The sequence below is a fragment of the Myodes glareolus genome, chromosome 3 (assembly GCF_982192425.1).
Source record: "Myodes glareolus chromosome 3, mMyoGla1.1, whole genome shotgun sequence".
Lineage (NCBI taxonomy): Eukaryota > Metazoa > Chordata > Mammalia > Rodentia > Cricetidae > Myodes > Myodes glareolus.
The window spans coordinates 26,396,614-26,421,337 of record NC_142028.1 but is presented as its reverse complement, the minus strand read 5'-3'; the positions used below and the strand labels follow the sequence as shown (position 1 = coordinate 26,421,337).

The window sequence follows — 24,724 nt, the reverse complement described above, 5'->3', positions numbered from 1 at the left end:
CACAAATGCTACAATTCTTTCCTCCCCACTGTGATCCAGGAATCATGGGGGATAATACAAACCTGGTGGCCAAGAGCAAACGACTTATTTTTTCCACACCCATTTTATTGTCTACAAAACATGCAGTCATGGGGTCAGGTGGGTATTCCCTAAGCCTGGCAAGTCTGTGAATCTAGAGATGTTCTGCGAAAGCCCAGTGGGAAGGTTCCTGGTTTCTACCATGGAGCAGAAAAATCAAGACCAGAGAAATAAAAGTTTGCAAAGAGTAGGTGGAGGCTAGGGATGGCAATGGAGGTGATGCTGTGGTTGGGGGAGGGGAGAGCAACTGAGAAGAACGGTGTCACTGGCTATGGATCATAAGTCAGGTTCTAGAGTTGTGCTGAGGTTCTGGGTGTCAATCATGCTCCCTCCATTCACACTCAGAGAAGCCCAGGAGAGGCTCTCTTCTCATCTCCCTCCCCAATGACCCTAAAGCAATGGATATTCTGGGCATTTCCCCTGGTCTTCTCCAAACACCAAACCAAATGCATGCATGTACACACATGCACACACACGCATGCACACACACACACACACACACACACACACACACACACACACACTGGATTACTCCTCCATGCCCAGCCTTTGCCACCTCATCAATACTCCCATCGCCGGCTATCACTGTAGAAGTGATTTGAGATGGGGGGAGGAAAAGAATCTCACACCACATTTTCTAGGCTCTAACTCTCAGTCAGTCACAGTCCTGGGGTGGGGGTGGGGGGACTGGGAAGTGAATCATCTACATTGTTGGAGCAGTGTGATATCATGTTTAAGTTTCCCGCCTAAAACAGTTGTCCCTCCCAGTCCTGCAGGCTGCTGTTGCTGCAGCATCCCCATCCAAAGAGAGGCCTCCCGTGGAGTGATTTCCCTTATGTTATCCTTGCAAACACACACACACACACACACACACACACACACACACACACACACACTTGCACACGTTGCAACACTCTCCCTTGACCATAGAAGACCTCCCCGCTGCCTTTCTTACACCATGGCCCACAGGACAAATGCTAACATTGATAAAGCACACCAGGCTAGGCAGCTCAGTCTCACTAGCACCCTCGGCTTCAGCATGCTGGCACCCCAGAGGTCTGCATGGGTCTATATGCTGGCATGTCTGTAACTCATTCCAAGCTCACCGCAGTATCATTCACATCGCCTGCAACACACTGTTCAGACCTCTTCTGAGCTCTTCACTCCTCTCTCTGCTCCCCCCATCTCTCCTCCTCCCCTCCAGAATGTCTCCTCCAGCATTCTTTAGTATTCCAGGGGAAACTTCCACCTGTCCTCTTCTTACCCCACATTTTAAACAGCCAGTGCCCCCATCCCTTTCCAGTACCTGGAAAGTCTCATTGGCGGCCAGGGTGAAACATGGCTGCCCTTGACTGAAGCAGGGCCCGGTGGGAGCCTGTTCCTGGCAGAGGCCTCCCTCCATCAGCCCGTTGCTGAGCCTTGATTGGGAGCTCTTGCTTCTGGCCTCCTAGAGCTTCTCCCATGGCACTGCCCTGCCTTGACTAAGATGGCAGAGGGACAGAAAACATGGGAGGATGGGCGCTGTAGGTCTAGAGGAATCCCTTGCTCTTATGTTCCAGAGGAGGTAATGTGGACCTTGGAGAACCAGGGTCCAGAAGACCTCCTTGGGACAAAGGAACAAGAGATTTGTACACCACATTAGAATCCATGACTTCCATTCCCAGGTGCCTGGAAGAGAACCTGGTCCCTTTATTCACCTCATCCTGTGCCAGCACCATTCGGATGATCTCATTTTCATCTTCTGTGCTCTCAACATTTTCCCCCCATCTGTTAAGCTGTAACTCACCCCTTCTCAGCGCCAACATTGCCAGTGGCTCCCTATTTCCTTTAACGCTGGTCCGACTTGAAGTTTACTTCCACCGCAGCTAGTCCCGGTCCAAGACGGTCTCCACGCTTGCTCCCTGTGGTGATCCCTCCGCAGCTGTCTTCATTTAGCGCACAATAATCTCACACCTGTTACTATGGCATAGAAGGACTTTCATCTTATCTCCACAGCAGGGTAGAAAGTTCTAGAATGAAGGAGATCAGGACGTGCTCTGTACTCCATAGCATTCAGCATTCTCATCTCTCTTTGTGTTGTGTGTGTTTGAGACTGTTGGGATCTGATAAAGTGAAGATGCTCTGCCTTGAAGCTGCATTACTACTCAGAATGCTACATTGGAATCTGGTGGCTTTGCAACGGTCCTGCAGGTCCTTTGTTGCCCACTCAGTGATAGAGCTTCCTAGCAGCTGGCGTGAACAAAGAGTGGATGCTCAACAGTTGCCTGCTGGTGTGTTTTCCTGCTCAGTAATTGCCCTCTTCTCCTGTCTCCTCTGCACAGATTGCCCTGACATTCTCCATTGTCTTTGGGGTCATTGTGTACCGGATCACCACTGCAGCTGCTCTGTCCCTCAGCAAGACCACACGCTCCAATGTCCGGGCGACGGTGACTGCGACAGCCGTCATCATCAACCTTGTGGTCATCCTCATCTTGGATGAGATCTACGGTGCTGTGGCCAAGTGGCTCACCAAAATCGGTACTGTGTCACAAATCCCCTTTGTCTTGGGTCATCTTGAATGTGCTGGGCTCAGTGTGTGCAAAGTGTTTGCTAGGAAGGACCCACAACGATAGAGGGGCTGGAAGAGGATTTTGTGCATTTGACTTGTAAGAATGTGGAAGGATGCTGACTGGCCAAAGGGCTTTCCTTTAGCAGGAATCCTTCCTGTACTGTGCATGTCAGAAGTCAAGGGCCTGTGCTGACTGCCTTGTGCGGCACAGAATCACCCTCGCTTTTGTTGCATCTATGAGGTCTATTTTTTTTAACCCCTATATAGAAACAAGGCAGATTCAACATTTCCTGTTAGAAGTTACAGAACTCGGGCCTTTCTCATTTTCCCAGGAGCGTGTATAAAGTGAAGAAAGCATCTTGATACTTGAACCCGAGAGGGTCTTATCTGGCCTCTCAAACCCACACATTCCCCAGGCTCTAAGCAGACTTCAAAGAGGCCTATCAGACTTCCCAAGCTCCAAGCCAGTGAGGATAATGTCGTGGCCTCCACATTCAGACATGTCATTTGAGCCGGGACCTGCTGTTGCCTGAGACACATTCTGGCATTCCTGCTCATTAGAAGGGGGAGGGCCATCCCAGAGACCCTTCCTTGTATTGCTTAATCTGGGTGGCCCGCATTCACCCCTTTCTCTTTGAATTGGGGGTTTCCTTCTTTATTCTAGGGACTGGGCAGCCCAGGCTCTCACTAACCCTCCTAGGGAAGTTGAGTCAATGACATGCTGTCCACTCACTGCCTGGTTAGGGTGACAGCCAGTTCAGACAGTATCCCGTGAGGCTGTGAGATTCTGGAGGCTCCTCTGTACTGCCTCCCTGCCTCACAGCCTCTACCGTAGGTTCACACAGTGGCACCCATCTTTGTTGTCCCTGCTCATCTAGGAGTCTGCCCGCTAAATGAGAGTGGCAGCTTCGTTCCCTCAGAGCATCTGACTATGTGGTATCGCTTGTGTTCCTCCATAGGCTTCTTGAGAAAAATCAGAGGGTGCCTTTAATTCGGTGTCTTTGGTAATGTGCTATACCGTGTTCTGTAGAACAGTTAGCAGAAGCAGGACACTCAGGGAGACTCAGAGGTGGGCACATCGTGGGAGAGTTGCTGGGTCCAGCAGGCATTCGTCAAGGGAAGAATGACAAACAGAGAGTAAGTTCATGGCAAAGAAACAAGAAGAGGAAATGCCAAGGCAGGGGGATCAGAAAGACACAGTGAGAAGAGCCTTGTGGGCCACGTGGACTGCTTGTAAGAATTTTGGTGTGTGTAAATACCAGCAGAGTAGAAAGACCCAAGCTGGATATACAGGGGAGAAAAGGTATGACACATTTATAGGAGACCAGACAACCCAAGTTTAGTGGCGGTACTAAGGCCCATGACAGACCCAGGGCACAGTGGAATGGGAAACTGAGTCTAGGGAGTTGACTGGCACCCACCTTTATCTTTTGGTAGAGGACCATCTATGTCAGGCTGAGGACTCTGGTTACTTTTATAGACAATGCAATGTGTTGCTTTCATATGGGCTTCAGTGAACAGCATGGCCCTTCAGTCCTAACTGCTGAGCTGGATGAGAAGTAAGATCAAAGCAAAGATGGGTAACTATCATCATGCGAGCTTTAAAACTGAAACCTGCTCCCCTGCCGGAGGAGGTAACTCAAAAAGGGAGCCATGGAAGTTCCCTACTAGCAAGCTGCTCGCAGATTGACTCTCTTGATGGCAGGACACAGTGCAGGGAAGAGTTCTGTGAGGGTTGGGACTTGGAGTGTGCAGAACACTCTCATTGTAGGCACTTTGCTCCCGCCAGAAGGGCAGGGACAACAGGCAGGCAAGGAATGTCAGGATTATCTTCCAGACTGCCCCACAAAGTGAGTGATTGCTCTTAACTGAGGGGCCAAGGTCGGGCCTTATACTGGACCAGTGCCCTCCACGAGGAAGAAACAGCACAAGTGGAGAGGAGTGCACCTGTCCCCTGCTGGCCCCAACCCGGGACCACAGTGGAGTTTTTGATGAGCAGCATGATAGAGGTTTATGTTTGCAAACCTCCCCAGAAAGGATCGCGGAGTGCAGGACGCCACAGGATAGAGGCAGGAGGCAGTTGCTCCTATAAAGATTAGTGAGTGTGTGTGCAGGAAGTGGAGATGAGGGAAACAGGAAGCCGATGTTGGTGTAGAAATTTCTTCCTGAACCTATAGATACTTTTCTTATACAAGACAAAAGAGAAAGTGATCAATAATCATAATTTATAACGCCTTATTTATGCGTATCTAGTGAGCACTTTGCATGTGCAAGCCTGGACATGAACTGTTGTTTAAGGTCATGGGGTAGGGTATGGCTCAGTGGAAGATCACTTGCCTAGCATACAGATCTTAGATTCAATCATTAGCACCTCTCTTTCTCACACACACACACACACAAGATCGTACATACATATCCACATTTTCCATATTGTGAACCTATGCCTGTTGTATCTAACTCCCTTCCTTACCCAGAAATCTCAGTCACTTCCAGTTTGTTAAGCCACTGTCCAGTGTTTCATGAAAGTCAGCAATATCCTTAACTTATTCTTAAACAGACACACATACACACACACACACACACACACACACACACACACACACACACACACCTTCCTTTTAGCTCACATATGGTTCATGAACACTGTCTGGTCAACAGGGAAGTGGATTTTCACTTTACCAAGGTTCGAACTCAGATTCTACCGTCTGTGTTGTTTCGGTCTAAGTTTGTCACTATCTGCCATACAACGGTGTGCTGAGTCTCCACTCAGGAAGGAGATCACATGGATATTGACCTGGTTGTTACTCTTGACTGTGTTAGACTGGATGCTCCCAGGAGGCTCAGAGAAGAATGGCTGTGCAGTAGAGAACCCTGAACTGGGGTCTCCAGCAGACAAAGAATTGGAGTTCTGGACTTGGCTTCCTCTTCCTCCTATCTTAGACCATTGAACAGCAGGGAACTTTGCTAGACAGAGTTGTATCAATCCATCGTGCCCCTTTGATCTCTCTGTCATTGCCCGGCTGTACTGTACTGTCCTCGTCTTTCCTTTCACCTCTATCAGTCTCCAAGCAAACCCTTGCTTGGACACTCAGCCCTCAACAATTTCCCCCTTTCTCAATCTTTCTCTCACCTGTTTATCCATCATCTGTCTGTGGTGCTTTGTACCAGTCACGATTCTGACAAGGTGGTGGTGGATAAGTCTCCTGTGCATTCCTGATGTCGCTATGCTTATCATGAAACAAATGGACACTAGACAATAAGGATCAACACTGCGTGGAATATAAGGAACAAGCTTTGTGGTATAGAGGGACTTGAGGTAACACGTTCATCTTTATATTCTAGCTGTCAACGTTTATGTATTCTTGTTCATATTAAATATTTAATGTAGTTTGATGAGACTCTTTGCTTCAAGACTCAAGGACCCAGATTGATAGAGTCCATGGAGGACACTATGTCAGAAGAAAATGAGGGTTGGGGGTCCCCCTAGCAGCAGGGTCATCAACACTTCCGCACACAGCTCACTAGCTCAAACAAGTTCAGTGATGGAGCAATTAAAATACATGTACAATTGAGTAATTGTCGGTCTTGACTGTCACTTGATTGGGTTAAGAAGTACCTGGATGGATAATAAAGTATACTGCTAGGTGTGTCTGTGAGAGCGTTTCCAGAGAGAACTAAATAGGGAGAAAGAAGCACCCTTGGCATGAGCAACATATTCCATAGACAGGGGCACGGGCAGAATGAAAAGGGGAAGCAGAAAGGCAGCTAACTTGGGCATTCTTTTTGCTGCCTGGCTGCTGTGATGTGAGACACTGTTCTGAGATCCCAATGAAAGCTCTTAAACTATAAGCCAAAATAAACGTTCCTCTCGTTTCAAATTTCTCTGTCAGGTGTTACATCATAGTGATAGCCTCATCCCTACCCCACCCCCACCCCACCACGACTATTGATTAGTACATGAAGCCCTTCAGTTAGGACCGGTCTAGGATGCAAGGCCCTTGAGGGCAGTGGCTCTTGAGTCTCGAGGCACCCAGTGCCTGCTCATGGTGATCTCAGCACACATCTGCACATGTCACTGTCAATGAAATGCATTCCCTTCTGCATCCATCGCTCACAAATAAGATTTTCATGGCTCACCTACAGGTTAAGCATACTGTTACATACAGAGGCTGTAGTGTGCTTGTATGTACCCATGGTCTCAGCTCTGTTTACCTAAAATGGCTCCTACTAAGTACTGAGGTAGATACAGAAAACATAAAGTTGACCCAAAAGGATAGATGGGCAGATGCAACAAGGAAGTCAAGACTTCAGGTTTCCTCGATGGCACAGAACACACACTGGGACGCACACGCAGTGTAGGTATACCCACAGGCAGAGGTGTGGCTGAAGGGCTTTCCCTAGTCCCTGTGGGGCCACAGAGCTGTCGATAATGCCACTTTAATGGAATGGCACATGTGCCAAACTTAGGGGCTTGCCCAGTCATTATTATGCTTGGTTTAGTGGCCCATCTGGCTTCCTGCCCCAGATCTCCTGATAGCTGGGGAGGTTGTGACTGGGTGCTTTCCTTGCCAGGTGCAAACAGCTGGTCCAAACAACCCTAACAAGTTCCCGAGAATTTCCTACAGGCCCTGTGATGAAAGACCAGTCCGGCCTATTTGACGACCACGCTTACCATAATATTTGTGACAGAAGAGAAATTTTGTTAAATGCCTTGAAAGTGATATCTCAGAGGTGGTTGATAAAAGCTGTAGTGGCCTCTCCAGCTGCCATATTAATAATGATAATGGCTTGTGTGAAAAGAAAAAGGTACACTCTGGAGCTACCACATCCCTGGTGGAGCAAGGACTGAGCTGAACCTAGGAGTATGTTGAGAAATGGCCAGAGCTTGGGAGCCTCGTCTGAGAGATCACTTGGCCATTCAAGGCTCATTGAACCACACACAGATGCAAGTCTGGCGTATATCAGCAGTGGGGTTCCAGTGAGAAGGGGAACGAGGTCTGTCTTAATCTTCAGCCATGTATTCCCTCTTAGAGGGACAATAGGTGACAGTTATGGGAAGAGGGTCTGGGTCCTAGGGGATGAAGCCTACAAGAACTGGCTAGGACATCAGGTCTCTTGTCCACAATGTAAACAGCACGCGACTTAGGCATGGTAAGGGCTTGGCGACAAGGGATGGCCAGCTGGGCAGCTCCAGGCTTGCTTCTCTCTGGGGTAAGTACCCAGACTCTTTGAGGCAAAGGCACTGCTGAGCCCATACATTTCATAGTAAAGATGTCTTGTGTTCTTAATATATGCATAGGCACAGGTCTGGCTTGGCCTAGAAGGTGGCCCGTCCTTAGCCTGGAAAATCTGCTGATCAGAGGCAAGGCGGAGAGACAGCCTGGTTACAGGTTCTACACTGATCATGATGGCCTCCGCTGGTTTATACGATGTCTCTAACTTCAGCTTTGTTCCTCCTCTATTTCTTTCTCTTCTTTTTAAAACTCTGTGCAAACTGCTGTTGTGCGAAGCTTTGTAGCCCCCATCTGTCTCCATTGTACCTTTCCAAGTTGCAAGGCTGGCCTTATTATGGGCATAGGAAACACCATAACCCAGGCAAATCTGTGTCTCCAAGTCTTAAGAAAGGGATTATGCTTATGAGCTGTTGGAACAAATGTTGCTGTGGCTCACACCTGAGTGTCACTGCCCCAGTGATCCTAGATGGGGCGGGACTCAGATGGGACAAAAGGAAAGGGGAAAAGACCCAAGTCTCATTGAATGTTGCCTTCCAAGGCCCATCCCAGGCACTAGTAAGCATTGTGGACATTTTGTCTCACATAGCCTTGTGTTAGTAGTGCTCGTGGCTGTATTTTTGTTTTTTGTTTTGGTTCTTTAAGACAGGGTCTCACTATGTAGCCTGGTATGGTCATGAACTCACTGTATAGTATATGTTGGCTTCCAACTCAAAATCCTCCAGCTTCAGCCTCCCCAGTATACAGGCATACATCATCATGGCTGTCTTCTGTCCTATACCTCTTGAGGAGACGCGAATAAACATTCATTTATACCATATATGGCATGGGCACAGACAAAAGGAGTCATTCCGTCCAAGTCTGGTTTCATAAACCAGTAAGCTTGTTGGAGCTATTTACAAGGTATTTGTAAGGGATTCCTTCCAAGAGCAGGAGTGACCCAAAGGCAGCTACAGGACCATAAAGGTCATCCTAGCATGAGTGATGACTCATGAAAGCTATATTCCTACAGCTCTGCCCACAGCATGCTGACAGTCTTTTCTATTCTCATTCCACCAATCAATTTGTGTGTGTGTGTGTGTGTGTGTGTGTGTGTGTACGTGCGGTATGCGTGCACGTGTCCATAACCCTGAGGAGGGGCTTTGTGAATCTTGTAAGTTTCAGGAGCTTCCTGAGAAGGAATGATTGAATTCAAGCAAGTTGTTACCCAACAGCTTCTCACATTGTGTTCACACTTTCCAAATGTTCCTTTGGCTTTCCTTATGGAGCTGCTGAAGAAGTTCAAAAATTTGAGTGGGCAAAGCAGTTAATGTGCAGGCACTTCTAGGTGCACATGCGCACACCCACCCGCCACAGAGCTTACCCTATACTGCAGCTGTAAGCATTTCATTATAGCAGAACAGATTCATGATGGGCCTGTAGCTCAATAAACTCATCCTATGTTGAAAATACCATGTGTCCAAAAGAAATTTAATGTACCCAGCCTAAGGACATCAAACATGGCATGTCGGCTTGTGCCGGTTGCTCCCCTCATGATTATATGGCTGACGGGAAGCTGTGGGTCACAGCCACTGCCCAGCAGCTCTGACAGTAGCTGCCTGATGGTTCTTTCGTCCCTCCAATTAAAGAACTAAAAGATTAGAAAGTAACTAAGAGAAAGTGAAAGAGAAGTTTGTCAGCAAGCATTATATTCCTTGGATGGAGATGGAGCCCTAGAGCCAGGAGTCTGTTGGCACTAACAGGGTCTGGGTTTTTCTATGTTCCTACCAGTGAGGTCCTTCCTGTTAGTCCCAAGGCATCAGTGAGCACTTTCTGGTCCTGGGATTGAGCCTACAAGTATGAAAACAGCTGCCGATGGGATCCCCTGTCTTCTTGCAGGGGTACAGAAACAGCTGCAGTGGGGTTCTTGCTCTCAGGGCACAGATTCAGAAACAAACGCTGGTTGGGGTAGATTGATCCCAAACCCCATTTTCCTAGTGGGGAGATGGGGAAAGAGAAGCTTCTTGCAGGTGAGGGCAAATGGCCTACTTTGGGGAAAATGGAAACCTACTGCAAGAAAAAGGAGGGTGGCCCTTCTCTCCTTTCTCCCTTCTCAGGGCCCATGGCCTCATTGTAAATACTTAGCCCAGGAAAAGTTTGAAATCCAAAGTACAATTGCTTCTAAGTGTGGCTTTTAACAATTGTGAAGATTAAATGTCACCAGATGTCCATCACAAATGGGGAACATATGTACATTTGACCTCCGAACAGCCCCAACAGTACAGGGAATCTTAATTTTCCCATTTTATTTATTTATATTACTTTTACTAGACCAAGAACCCTGTTGACCTTTATTTGGAACTTTATTCCTCAGCTCAGTTACTTTCAAAGAATAAATTGTCTATAAACAAAAATGGAGACAACTTGAGTGTCTAAGGGGCTAGGATTCGTCATGCTAGAGAGCTAAATTTTATTATAGTCACATAACATTTTGAAGTAGCAAAAATATCTGATGGTCAATTAAGAGGAGAAGAGGCTTATTCTGACTTTGGGGTTCTATCCATCCTGGTGGGGAAGGCATGGTATATGGCATGGATAGGTGTGTGTGATGAGGTGTCTCATATCTTGATGAATCAAAATGCAGGCTGAACCAGAAGTGGGGTGAGGCTATCATCCTCAAAGGCCAGTCACCAGCTACTTGCCTCCACCAGCCATACTTTCCATCCCAAAGGTTCTACAACCTTTCAAAAGACCACTAACAGCTGTGGGCCAAGTGTTCAACCACAGAAGCCTGTGAGGGACATTTCAAACTCAAAGCATAAAGATCCTCAAGCAGAATTTTTTTAATAACAGTTATAAAATAACTGTTCTCAGTAGCTTCTTAAAGTTCTGTAGGAGTTGACAAATGGGTCTCGGGGAGGGCTCAGTGAATAAAAGCCCTCGCTGTGCAACCAGGAGGATCTAGAGTTCAAATCCCTGGCACCCATGTAAAAACCAGGCGTGGCAGATGTGCCTGACAGTCCAGAACTGGGAGACTGAAATAAGTGAATCCTGAAAGTCACTGGCGAGCCATGTGTGTAACATGAAAAGGCCGGGCCTGCTTGTTCAGATTTCTGTCCTGCCCAGCCCCCCAGCTGCTTAGCCCCAAAGAAAATGACACAGAGGACTCCATAAGTTATAATGCTGATTGGCCCATTAGGTCAGGCTTCTTACTGGCTAACTCTCATGTTTTGATTAACCCATTTTTCTGATCTATGTTAGCCATGTGGCTCAGTACCTTTTTCAGTGGGGCAGCTCACATCCTGTTGCTTCGGTGATCTGGGCAGGAGTGGGAGGAATCAGCTTCCTCCTTCCCAGAATTCTCCTGCTCTCCTTGCATCATTTCCACTTCCTGTCTGGTTTTCCCACCTACACCTCCTGCCTGGCCAATCAGCGTTTATTTAAACATGATTGACAGAATACAGACAATTCTCCCGCACCACACGTGTCTTAGTTACTGGTCTATTGCTGTGAGGAGGCACCATGATCAAAGCAATTCATAAAAGGAAACATTTAATTTGGGGGCTTACTTATAGCTTCAGAGGGTTCATTTATGGTCATCAAGGTGAGAAGAAGAAGGTAGGCATGGTGCTAGAGGTGTAGCTGTGAGCTTTACATCCTGATCTGCAGGGAACAGTCAAGGATAGGGGGACAGGGGCTGGTGTGGTCTTTGGAAACCTCAAAGCCCACTCCCAGTGACATACCTCCCCCCAAAAGGCCACACCTCCCAATCCTTTCCAAGCTGTTCCATTCCCTGGTGACTAAGAATTCAGATACACAAACCTATAGGTAGGGACCATTACCATTCAAACCTTCACACCATGTTATCGGAAATATTAAGCCTGTGGTTCAATGAAAGACCCGTTTTAAGGGATATGGGGAGCAAACAATAGAGGAAGACATCTGACATCCTTTTCTGCTTTCCACATGCATGCACATGGGTTCATGTAGCCATATACCCACTTGTGACATACACAGGCATGGACAGACACACAAAATTCTTAAAAATTAGAAGAGGGGTCTGGAGGGATGGCTCTGCAGTTAAAACTGCTTGTTTCTCCTTCAGTGAACCTAAGTTTGGTTCTGGACACTCATGTCAGGTGTCAGAAGTTACCTCTGTAGCTCCAACTCCAGGGGATTCCATGCCATCTTCTGATATCTGTGGGAATCTGTACACAAGCATGCAGACACAGACACACACATACAACACTGTAGACAGAGGTTTCTGTCCCACTCAGTTCCCGTAGCTGTTCAGTTCCAAAGAAACACACAGAGGCTTATATTAATTATAAACTATTTGGCCTATTAGCTCAGGCTTATTATTAACTAGTTCTTACAACTTAAATTAACACATTCTTATCTATGTTTAGCTACAAGGCTTGGTACTTTTTCTCAGTGAAGCATTCTCATTTTGCTTCCACTGTGTCTGACTGGTGACTACATCTCTGCCTTTCCTCTTCTCAGAATTCTCTTAGTCTGTTCACCCCATCTATACTTTCTGACTGGCTACTGGCTAATCAGCATTTTATTAAACCAATATGAATGGCAAATCTTTACAACATACAAGAGCATTATTCCACAGAAGAACACACACACACACACACATACATACACTGAATTTAAGAAGTTGATTCAGTTCATTTTGCATCGTTCTTAGAAGTCTCATTTAAATTCTTCCCAAGATCTAGCCTTCCTCACCAGCCTCTCTAGAAGAGCGGATTAGGTGTGGGCAGAGCTGCCTCTGGTACTGCCACACTGTGTACACCGAGATGACTTGAGGCTACTGGAGCGAGTTCTCTGCAGCTTCATTGTCTCGGTGCACACAGCCTTGCTGACAACATTTGCAGGTGGAAGTGTGAGAGCTCTAGGGTCACAGCTCCTTGCTGGGGTATCCCCACCCAGATGGCCCTTAGGATCCCATCACCCCTGGGTTCTTTTGAAACGTTTTTCTTCCACTGTGGCTGTTCTGTGACCCACCTTCTTTGTGTGACCAGCTCCTGCTCAAGAAGGCACTTGACACAAAGTCTGGGGAGTCTTTCTGGGCTCCTGTCATTGCCTTTATCTGCTGAAAGCAGAAGCTGGGTGATGTGCTTGGGGGTCTTAGCTTGATTAGGTGTGTGTGCAGAGACACAAGTGGCAGCCAGAATGACAGACTCATTTGTGCCTTTGTTCTGTTTTGAATAATTATTAGTTAAATTTGTTATTTGCTGATTTCATACATGTGTGTACATGTATGAAACACTCTCTGATTTTTTTCACCCCCTCTCCCCCATCAACCCTCACCTACAAATCCCTTTCCTATATTTATTATTTTTCTTCTGTGACCTCCTGACATATAACTCTGCAGCTTACTTTGTGTGAGTGGAAGGCCTTCCCAACCTGAGCTAGTTGACCAACACAGCTTTTTCACATTCCTACTCAACCACTGAAGCCCAAGTCTCCCCTATTAGCCAGTAATGCCCCCCCACCCTTGGTCCAGGCAGTACAAGCCTGTAATCCTAGCTACTAGAGAGGCTCAGAGGGAAGGATCATGAGTTCAAGGGCAAGTTGGGCAGCTTAATGACACCACACCTATCTCAAAATGAAAAGTAAAAGAAGCAGCGTGGTAGTGGTGGCACACACTTTAATCCGAGCCCTCATGAAGTAGAGTGACACCATGTTCCTCCACACCTCTTCATTGCCAGAAGTGTCTTTGTTAGAATCATGTCCTTCGTTCTGATTCTGGCTGGGGAGGAGAGAGTGTCAGCCAGCACAGCATCCACGAGCCCTTGCTCCGAGACTCCCTGCTCTATTACACAGTATGGTTTGACAGTGGCCTACCCACTCCAAAATGCAGTTAGGAACATAACAGAGAAGCCCCACCCTGCTGTGAGATTGGTGAGGTGCTACACTCTTTGAAGGAGCCCTTCTCCTTCACTGAACCTCAGGTGAGAGGTTGTCAGGGTTCCCAGCTCGCTTAGCCAGTCTGCTGGCTGCCTAATTACCCAGATGGTGGCTCCCTTGGAGGTGACTCTCTTCCCATGGCAAGCCAACACTATTGCACACGGAGATTCAGCCAGTCCCTCCACCTGCCCACTACCTACACATACCGAGGGCAGACGGACTGATTAGGCTATCAGGAAAGCTCAGCCACCCTGGGGGAGAGGCAGAGATAGCAGCTTCTAGATCCGGCTACACACACACCTTTCATACTTCTGAACCCACAGTGCCAGGGCTGGCCCAGCTAAAACACACAGAGGCATCTTACTGGTTTTGTTTTATTGCCGTCTTGATGCCTCTGCAGGCTGGGCTGCTGGGGAGACCCGCTACAAGGAGCAGCTTTCCCAAGACTGTGTGCCAGGCCTCTTCTTGCTGGCCGTGATGTTTCCATATGATTAGGAGGGAGCTCTGGGAACTCTGGAGTCCTAAGTTGGTCCCCTGGGACTAACTTGGGCTTTCTCACTAATTACCTTCCAAGGCAGTTTACAGCTGGGTCAGATGCACTCAAGTGTTTTAGTGACACAAGGCAGCAGAGGCTGACACTTACATAAGGGGGGAGGGGTCAGTTAAGGACGCTGGGTTTGAATGCTGTCAGAATGTGCCCTCCTGGTTCTAGGTGAAGTCCTGTAGGGATTCTGCTCCCATGGATTGAGAACAGGTGACCTCTTCTGATGGCCTCTAATCCATCTTCAATGACCCTCTCAAGGAGCTGGGATGATGGCTAGCCTTCCTCCTCGCCCTGTCAACATTGGATGCTCCTTTAGACCCACATAGCTATGGACTGTTTCTCCTAAGACCCAGACTCAGACCACACCAGAGTCTTATGAGCGGATTCTGCCCTGTGGCCTGACACAGAGATTGCTGTGGTTGACCCTTACACATCTTCCCACCCATGTGAACTCTGAGAATCTATATTTCATATTTTCTGGCACACAGTCGTCTCTGTGACAGGCAGGTGAAGCTCCCCGATGCTGGCTCCTGAAAGATTCAAATGCCCAACCACAGTGCCTGGCATTGTCCCCTAGCCCTTCCCCAGCCCCATTGTCTCCCTTAGTTGGGGCTTCCCTGAGGCCCCCCCTTGCTAGAAGCCTCACTCAAATGCTCGCCGTGGCCACAGGGCTTCCCAAGGTGGGGAACCCAAGTGATTTAGTGGCCTATCAAATAGATTTGAACTGTTTATTGAAAATGCCTGTTATTTATGATGGTGCACAGCCCTAAAAGCCTAGTGCAGGCTGCTTTAAAAAACCAAACTAATAAATAATCACCAAGCCCTGATTTGCCAGTGGAGAGAACGAGAGCTGCTCATTCCTAGCTGGAGCAAAGAGCTCTGAGAACACCAGATTCCTCTTTTATTTTTTTTCCCAGAGAACATAGAGGAAATTCCTGTAGGGACCAAGAGATCTGAGCATAGTCAGTTCAAAGGGGATTATAAAAGGAAATTAAAGACACGTGTCCCTCCTTACCTCATCCTAATCCTCCTCTACACACAGTCGCAAGATAAGCATTCCAAAATTTTAGACCCTCGGGTCTCATTCACTACTTATTTTTAGGTGACATTTGTTTTAATTTTCTCCCCAAAACTATTTGAAAGAGAGGGATTGAGGGTTAGTTACCTTTGAATTGAACGCTGCAGGCACGCTGGCCAGGGGCTCAAGTTCCTTTCCTTTTTTTTTTTTTTTTTTAAGAGAAAAATCTGTTGTGTGAAGGAGGTTTTTCTTCCTTTTCTCCACCCCCTTGTCTTTTTCCTCCCTTCTGCCCCCTTCTTTCCTCTTCCCCCCCTTCTGGATCCTTCTCCTTTCTTTTTCTCCTCCCCTCTCCTCTCCAATATCTGTGCCTCGCCTTAGCCTCTTTTTATTTGAGCACTGGAGAGAAACAGACACTATGGCCAGCTTCTCTGTATGCCACTCTGTGTAGTAGGAGACCGTTCGTTTATTCCTGGCTGCTCAGCCCCAAATAATCACACAGAAACTGTATTATTTAAACCACTATTTGGCCAAGGACTCTAGCATATTCCTAGCAAGCTTTTACATATTAAATCAACCCATTTCTGTTATTTTGTATTTTACCATGGGGTTCGTGACCTACTGGCAAGGTTCCATCCAGCATCTGTCTCTGGCGGGTCTGCATGGCTTCTCACTGACTCGGCCTCCTTTCTCCCAGCATTCAGTTCAGTTTTCCCCACCCAGCTCTACTCTGCCCTATCAGGCCAAGCCAGTTTCTGTATTAACCAATGGTATTGACAGCACACAGAGGGGAATCCCACATTAACTATGCCTATGCCTGGATTCCGTTATTTAGCACACCAGCTCTGAAGGCAGAATCATGGTTTTCCCCTCCTCCTCCCCATCTCTGTGCATGTGAAAGTAAGTAGAGAGAGAGCATGGAGGGGGAGTGTCGTATACGTCCCAATTATTCTTATATTTTTGAGATAATAAAATTAAACCTTACATTTTGAGATAAGGTTTCTTACTGATCCTGCAACTCACTGATTTGCTAGACTGGCTGGCCAATGAGTACCTAGGATTCACCTGCCTGCGTTGGGTTCTTGAATCACAGCACCAAACTCAGCTTTTTTAACATGGGTACTGAGGTTCCAAACTCAGTAATGACAGAGATAGACAGACAAGAAAGGGCACAGTGGGATGCATCCCTCAAAGGCATGCCTCCAGTGACCACCTACAGCTAGGTCCACCCCATAATAGCCCATCCAGTATGAACTGGGCCGTGCATTACTCATGGATGAAGTTTGTGCCCTCAAGATCCAGTCATCTCTTGATGGTTGGACCCAGCAGCCAGAGGATGCATCTTCAACACAAGAACCTTCGGGGCACCTACTATCTGCAAACGATAGCAAACCTGTATCTCAGGACTTCTTGCTCTCATACTTGCATCTCACCTGCTTTTGTCATGTTGAGCATGTTTGGAGAACATTCCATTAAGATGTTATAAGCCTCCATGACTTAGCATGCTCCCAGAGCTGTTCTACAGATGTTTGGTGGGCAGCCTTCTGGTTGGGGACACAGAGTTCTGGAATGTCTCCTCTAGGTGCGGTTGCTATTCTCTGTAGGCTTCAGATCTTCCTGGGAATTGAGGGTGTGAGGCTAAGAAGAGACTTTAGGAGCAAATGATGTCAAAGGTAAAGGTTTCTGTCTCGTGGGTCATGTGACAGGAGTGTTAATTGTCAACTTGGCAGAATCTAGAGTCATCCAGAGGGCAAGCCTGTCAATCAAGGCCACAATCTTGATTGCGGTCATTGAAATGCGAAGAGCCACCCACTGTGGGTGACACCATTCCCTGGATTGGACGTTGGACTGTAGAGTAGAGAACAGGAGTGGAGCAGCAGCATGCTCTTTGGCTGGAAATGTGATGTGCTAGCTCTACTTCCCCGCCATGATGGACTGTGGACCCTTGAACTGTGAGCAAAAATAAACATTCTCTCCATTAAGTTGTTTTTGTCAGAATATTTTGACTGACAACAGGAAAAGAAACTAAGTCAGGCTACAATTTACTTACAGCTAATGGCTATCCAGGAAGAGGAAAGGAATTTGATAAGGATCCAGCCGATGTCTGTCTCCTCTCACTCAGGAGCGCTGTCTCCTCATGCAAATAGAATCTCTGAAAGTACACTGCTGTAATTCATGGTTCTTCTCCCTACTGTCACTCTTCTGGTTTGGTTTTGAATCAGAGTCCCACTCACTATGTATCCCTGGACGGCCTGGAACTCACTATGTAGACCAGGCTGGTCTCGATCATAGAGATTTGTTTGCCTCTGAGTGCTAGGATTAAAGATGTGTGATACCATGCACACATGTAATGTGTGTGCCATGGACTTATTCATGTGACTCACCTCTCTCTGTCTGTTAGGTGAAACAAGTATTGTTACCACCACATTTGAAAGAGAAGAAAAAGATGGACATGGTGATACAGAGCTGAAAGTTCATTATGTAGGTGGTATGTAGGGGATCATGAGTTTGATGCCATCCTAGACTATATCTTGAGTTCCAGGACATTCTGAGCTAAAAAAGTGAGATCTTGTCCCAAAAAGCAAACATAAAATAACAAATCCAATTATGTGCCAAACAAAGCCTTACGCAATAAAAGGTGTACAAAAGCAAACAAAACAACAAAAACAAAGACAATAATATTCTCTATCCCATTGAGTTTTCCTAGCAGCCTAATTCCCCTGACAGAGACCATGTCTTGGTGACATTCTTGTGAGTCATGTATATCTAGTTGAGCCACCTTCCAGTTAACCTTCACGTAGTTCCTATTCATACTGATGGCTTGTGATAGCTCTGTTCCTAGATATCCTCTGGTTGTGTACAGTTCTACAGAAGGTATCAGGGTCTGCATGGCCTATATATTGTCTTTGTCGCTGTCTTATTGCTGGAGGAGACACCATGGCCAAAACAATTTATAAAGCAAAGCATTAGTTGGAAACTTGCTTCCAGTTTTAGAGTGTTAGTCCATGGTCATCGTGGTGGGAAGCAGACAGGCATGGAAGTTGGTTTGTTTATTGTTTGTTTCTGTTTTCAAGACAGGGTTTCTCTGTTTAGCCTTGGCTGTCCTGGAACTCACTCTGTAGAGCAGGCTGGCTCCAAACTCACAGAGACCCACCTGCCTCTGCCTCCTGAGGGCTGGGATTAAAGGCATGCGCCACCACCGCCTGGTGATAACTGGAGGTTTTACATCCTGATCCACAGCTGGCAATCAGGAGAGAGAAAGAGAGACTGGGCCTAATGTGGGCCTTTGAGACCTCAAAGCTCCATCTCAGTGTTGTACCACCTCCAACAAGGTCACATTTTCTAATCCTTTCACAATTTCACTGACTGGGGCCACACATTCCAACACAGGAGCCTGTGGGGGCTATTCTCCTTCAAACCACAGACATCAACCTGTTAGGGACAAATTATTCATATATCTTCCCTCATTTTCTCTCCCACCACTCCATATTACCATGTGTCCTCACCAACTACCTGCTCCCATCTTTTTCACGTTTGGAGATCATGGACAATCAGTGACAGGCATATTATTGCTAAATTTTAAAGGGCAAAGATATAGATAATTAATAAGGGAAGGTATCAAGTCCATATAAGAAAACAGGGGGGAAATGGCGCCAACTCAAGACATCTGGAAAAACTTCTGGGAGGAGATTTAGCCTGAATGTTGGAGAATGCAAGGACTTGTACTTGAGGTCAGCGAAGGGCACACCAGAGGAAAGAGCAGGGTCTCAGTTCAACTCTTCCTATGCAGCCTGTATATACACAGATTGTATGTATCCTGTGTGTGGTCCTGGCACTGTGCTTTAAGCTCAGAATACTTTCATATTTACAATTCTACATGATGCAAGGTTAGTCTTGACCCTGAAGAGTATGGCCATGTGTTATGATTCTAATATTTGGGCCCACTCCACACACACTCCAAATTCATCTACTGAAATTCTGTCTTGATTAGGGTTTCTGTTGCATCAGTGAAACAACCATGAACAAAAAGCAAGTTGGGGAGGAAAGGGTTTATTAGACTTGCACATCACAGATTATCACCAAAGGAAGTCAGAACAGGAACTGAAGTAGTACAGGATCCTGGAGGCGGGAGCTGATGCAGAGGCCATAGAGGGATGCTGCTTATTGGCTTGCTTATCATGGCCTGTTCAGCCTGCTTTCTTGTAGGCCCCAGGACCACCAGCCCAGGGATGGCACTACATACAATGGGCTGGGCCCTTCTGCTAAACCACTAATTAAGAAAATTCTGCCTTCTTCCTGATCTTATGGAGAAATTTTCCTGATTGAAGTTCCTTCCTCTCAGATTACTTTAACTTGTGTCAAGTTGACAAAAGACCATCCAGTACAAATCGTAATCACCAAGGTGACAGTTTTAGGATATGGGACATTTGAGAAGAGATGGGTTAGGCCATAAAGCAATGCCTTTATAAGTGAACCTATAGAAGAGGCCCCAGGAGATGACTAGTTCTCCCAGCATACTGAAACAGCAGTGAGGTGTATTCTGTGGAGCAGAAAGCAGGCCCTTCTGGGAGGAGATTAAGCTGAAGTACTGAAGTATGCAAGGACTTGTGGATGAGGAGAGGGTCGGGAAAAGGAACCAAATCTAGCTTGATCTTGCCTTTCAAGCCTCCAGAATGGTAAGCAATAGTTTCTGGTTGTTCTGTGCTCTAACTAGTTCATGATTTGTTATTCAACAACACACATGGATTACCAACACTCCGTGCCCTCTTTCACCAAGTCACCCACTTGTCAGTCTGTGGAGTCTCCACCAAACCATGCCACACGCTTCTCACGGGAGCCTGACAGCATCTTCAGTCTCTGAAGGCACCAGAGGAGTTTTTGCTGAATCTCCTCAGGGCCCTACTAAAGATGTTGACCAACTTCTCTGCTGAGACATGACAGGATATGTGTCCTGGGGCTGTGACATATAGGTTTGAGACATAATCTCAGCCATGTTTTTCTCCTTGCCTTAGGTGACCTTTTGTCATTTCAGTGAACAATGAGTAGGCATCTCAGTCTTCCCTAGATCTTACAGATAAATGCCTTTCTAGCAAAACTGAAGGAGGAGATAAAGAAACCAATTCAGAAGCCAAATCAACCCTAAGCCCTTTTTATTTGAGTACAATTTTACAAAGATTATATACATAAAGGATAGCTGACTTTTACTTGGACCAAGTAAGGGTGGGGATCTCAACTTCTTTCTGCTCAAATTCTTCTTTGTGGGGTTCAGAATGACTCCACTGCTTAGAAGGTCAGGAGGAGGGCAGCAAAAATTGTGAGACAGAGATCTTATGCACCTTTTATCCCATGGAAGCTCAGGTTATCCAACAGGCTGTTTGGTGTCTCGATTGTCCAGCTCTCGTGTGTCACCTGATTGAGAGTGGTGGATCACCTGGATTGTGCTCCAGAGTTGTGACTTGGGAGACAATGACTCCTGTCGGGGTCAAAACTCTCACCTCTGGGCTGCAGAGAGGGCTCATCATTGAAGAGCCCTTATTGCTCTTGCAAAGAACTGGAGTTTGCTTTCCAGCGCCACATCATGTGGTTTATAACCTCCTGTTACTCCAGCTCCAAGGGATACAATGTCCTCTTCTGCCCTCAGAGGGAACCTGCACTGCACGTGCGCGCGCACACACACACACACACACACACACACACACACACACACACACAAACTCGGTTAAAGGACAAGAAAAGCCCTCTCATCTCAGTCTCATCCCCTTTGTCCTTCCCTTGCAGAGGTTCCGAAAACCGAGCAGACTTTTGAAGAGCGCTTGATCCTCAAAGCCTTCTTGCTGAAGTTTGTCAATGCCTATTCCCCCATCTTCTATGTGGCCTTTTTCAAGGGGAGGTGAGTATAACAGGGGCACCAAAAACAATTTGTTCAATTTACTACTGACTGGGTCCTCCACGATCAGGACAAGTAGAGTCAATCTGTCCCTGTTATCAGCTCCCATCCGCACCCTGCTCTTCCCTCCTGGGTGGGATTATCCAACTGACTGTTGATGAAGAAGTGAATTAGCATCCTCAGATTCAAATTTCTATGGCAGTTTCCCAAGAATTTGAGCCAAGATCCCGAAGGGAGACTCCTAAGAGGCATTGCCTTGGAGACCAAGACAGAAGAGGACTGCATGTTTAGCCTGAGGCTCCGCGGTTGCACAGTGGAGTTTGGTGCCGCCTGCCTGGAGTTGATACAGGCTTCACGGATGAAGGGCACTCTCCTTCACTGACTGCCTCACTGCATATGCCAGCCACAAGCTCTGGACACTCGGGACATTTGCAGTTCTGACCCTCTGGTGAAGAATTCAAGGGGTCCCACCGCCTCCTCGGATTCTATAATTCACTAGAATAACTCACAAAATCCAAGAATGTGTAGTCTTATTGTAGCAAAACGGGAGTAACCCAAGACAGCTAACAGTAACAGCTCTCAGGCTGATGTCACAGAGGGTCCTAATCCTGGAGCAGTCATGTCCTGGGGACGTACTACCCTCCTAGAACAGCCATGTGCTGTCACCAAGCTCACCCAAGAGCTCTTGACTTAGGAATACTTTATTCAGTCGTGTGATTACGCCATTTGGTTGAACTCAGACTCTTGTCTTCCTCCCACACCAAGGGCAGATTGCTGTCTAATGGCTCAAAGTCGTATGGTTGGTCCCTGAAATCGCCTCATTCTGAGTAATCCCACTAGCACACACACACACACACACACACACACACACACGTATATATTAATGTTTTTAAAGACAGGGTTTCTCTGTGTAACAGCAGCTCCGGCTGTCCTGTCCTAGAACTTGCTTTGTAGATCAAGATAGCCTCAAACCCAGTTATTCACCTGCCTCTGCCTCTGCCTGTTGGGATTAAAGGCATGAGCCACACACCCCTACACACTCCCCCCACCACTAGCTTAAATTTAGGCCATAGTCCCAAGGGACCATAATGAATAATAAAGATGTCCCTTCACCATGGAAATTCCAAGAATTTAGGGGCTCCTCCCAAGAACTAAGGACAAGGGACAAGGCTTCTTTCTGTTTGATGATGATTTCTTTTTCTGAGACAGACTCTCACTGTGAAACCTAGCCTATCCTGAAACTCATTATGTAGCTCAGGCTTGACTTCACTGAGTGGTCTGCTGGCCTCAGTCTCCCTAGAGCTAGGGCCACAAGTGCTCCTATATACACCAGTTAGAACTCTTTATTATGCAATAGATTTGTAAATTTGCTTCTGATAAACACTTATGTGTATGTGTGTGGCAGGTTAGGCCACTTGGCTACTTGCAAGGAAATTTCCTATCAGACTTGCAGCAATTACGTCAGGTTGGTTTCCTTGGAACCCAAAGCTTATACAATACCACAAAGAATGTTCCTTATCCATGTGTAAATGCTCTTTTGTAGACATCGAAGACATTTAGCTTGAAAGAAGTTATTGTAGCAAAGATACTGCCCAAATTGATGAATCTATACTTTTTAAAGAAAATTAACACTTTTATTATTTTTATTGAGCTATATATTTTTCTTTGTTTTATGTCTAAAAGTCACTTATGAGATTTCTGGGTCTGGGTTACCCTCACTCGATGTGATGTTTTCTAGAACCATTTATTTGCCCACAAATTTCATGTCCTTATTTTTTTCTGCTGTATAGTACTCCATTGTGTAAATGTACCACATCTCCTTTACCCATTCTTTAGTTGAGGGACATTTAGGTTGTTTCCAGGTTCTGGCTATGACAAACGATGCTGCTATGAACATAGTTGAGCACATTTCCTAGTGGTACGATTGAGCATCCTTTGGGTATATATCCAAAAGTGGTATTACTGGGGCTTGAGGAAGGTTGTTTCCTAATTTTCTGAGAAATTGCCACACTGACATCCAAAGGGGTTGTACCAGCTTGCATTTCCACCAGCAATGCAGAAGTGTTCCCTTTTCCCCACAACCTCTCCAGCATACGCTGTCAACAGTGTTTTTAATCTTGGCCATTCTTACAGGTATAAGATGGAATCTCAGAGTTGTTTTGATTTGCATTTCTCTGATGACTAAGGATGTTGAGCATCTCCTTAAGTGTCTTTCAGCCATTTTAGATTCATCTGTTGAGAGTTCTCTGTTTAGATCTATACCCTATTTTTTACTGGATTATTTGTTCTTTTGATGACCAATTTCTTGAGTTCTTTGTATATTTTGGAGATCTGTCTAATGTGGAGTTGGTGATGATCTTGTCCCAGTCTGTTTTGTCTTGTTGACTGTGTCCTTTGCTTTACAGAAGCTTTTCAGTTTCAGGAGGTCCCATTTATTAATTGTTGCTCTCAGTGTCTGTGCTGTTGGGGTTCTATTTAGAAAGTGGTCTCCTGTGCCAGTGCATTCAAGTGTACTTCCCACTTCTATGAGGTTCAGTGTGGCTGGTTTTATGTTGAGCTCTTTGATCCATTTGAACTTGAGTTTTGCGCATGGCGAGAGATACGCATCTATTTTCATTCTTCTACATGTTGGATGACTATATAGGACTTTACTGATATTTCTATCTAGATTTCATTGTCAAGGCAAATTGCATGCACATGGTATTGCAGACAGAATGATCCCGACTCTTAGATTTGTGCTACACTGGAAGAATTAGTCTTGGCAACAGTACTACTGCTTCTGTGATAAATGGCACAATAAGAGATATAGGAAAAATATTGGGGGGCTGAGCATGAAGTCCAGCAATACAGTACCTGCCTAGCACATGCTAATCTTAGGTTCAATCTCCAGCATGAAAAAGAAAGGAGAGAAGGAAAGGGAAGGGAAAGAAAAAGAAAGGGCTTAGCTATTATCAGGAACAGCCAGAAGACTTCATAGAAAATTATTTCAGTTGTATTGAATGGGTAAATAGAGTTCCAAGCTGTTCACATTTGAAGGAAGCAGACTCCTGATTGCCTTCCTGGCTCTGTGATTGGCTTCTGCCTCATTACTTCCATCACCTTCCCAGACTCCTCCTCCCTCAATAAAATACATCCTCTTCAGAAAAGGAATGAGTCAGGCTGCTTCTGTTCCTTTGCAAATTTTCAATAAAAAGGCAAGTGTCTTCTTTTATGGAGAAAAAGTACCTACATCTTTGATCAGGGGCACCCCCAGTTTCCTGACAGATCATAAGCCCTTACCCAAGAACTGCAATCCAAATTTCCAAATTCAGTCTTTGACAGCAGTAGAGCGGAAAAGGCATAAAGAACTCTCTCTCTCTCTCTCTCTCTCTCTCTCTCTCTCTCTCACACACACACACACACACACACACACTCGCACACTCGCACACCATCCCAACCTCTGACCGCATTCAGCCGTATCCCTTGCCCTGCTCTCCCACTATGCCCAGAAACCTGGCTGCACTGAGAACATAAGAATTAC

General features: G+C 46.3%; 1 protein-coding gene across 1 annotated transcript in view; it reads left to right on the top strand.

The window, feature by feature from the left end:
* The window catches only part of Ano2 (anoctamin 2), a 353,748-nt gene that overhangs the window by 286,138 nt on the left and 42,886 nt on the right, over window positions 1-24,724 (top strand). Inside the window, exons 16-17 of the mRNA XM_048444098.3 lie at window positions 2,400-2,595; window positions 21,096-21,207. Of these exons, the coding sequence (XP_048300055.2) occupies window positions 2,400-2,595; window positions 21,096-21,207 (308 nt within the window). The remainder of the gene's footprint in view (window positions 1-2,399; window positions 2,596-21,095; window positions 21,208-24,724) is intronic.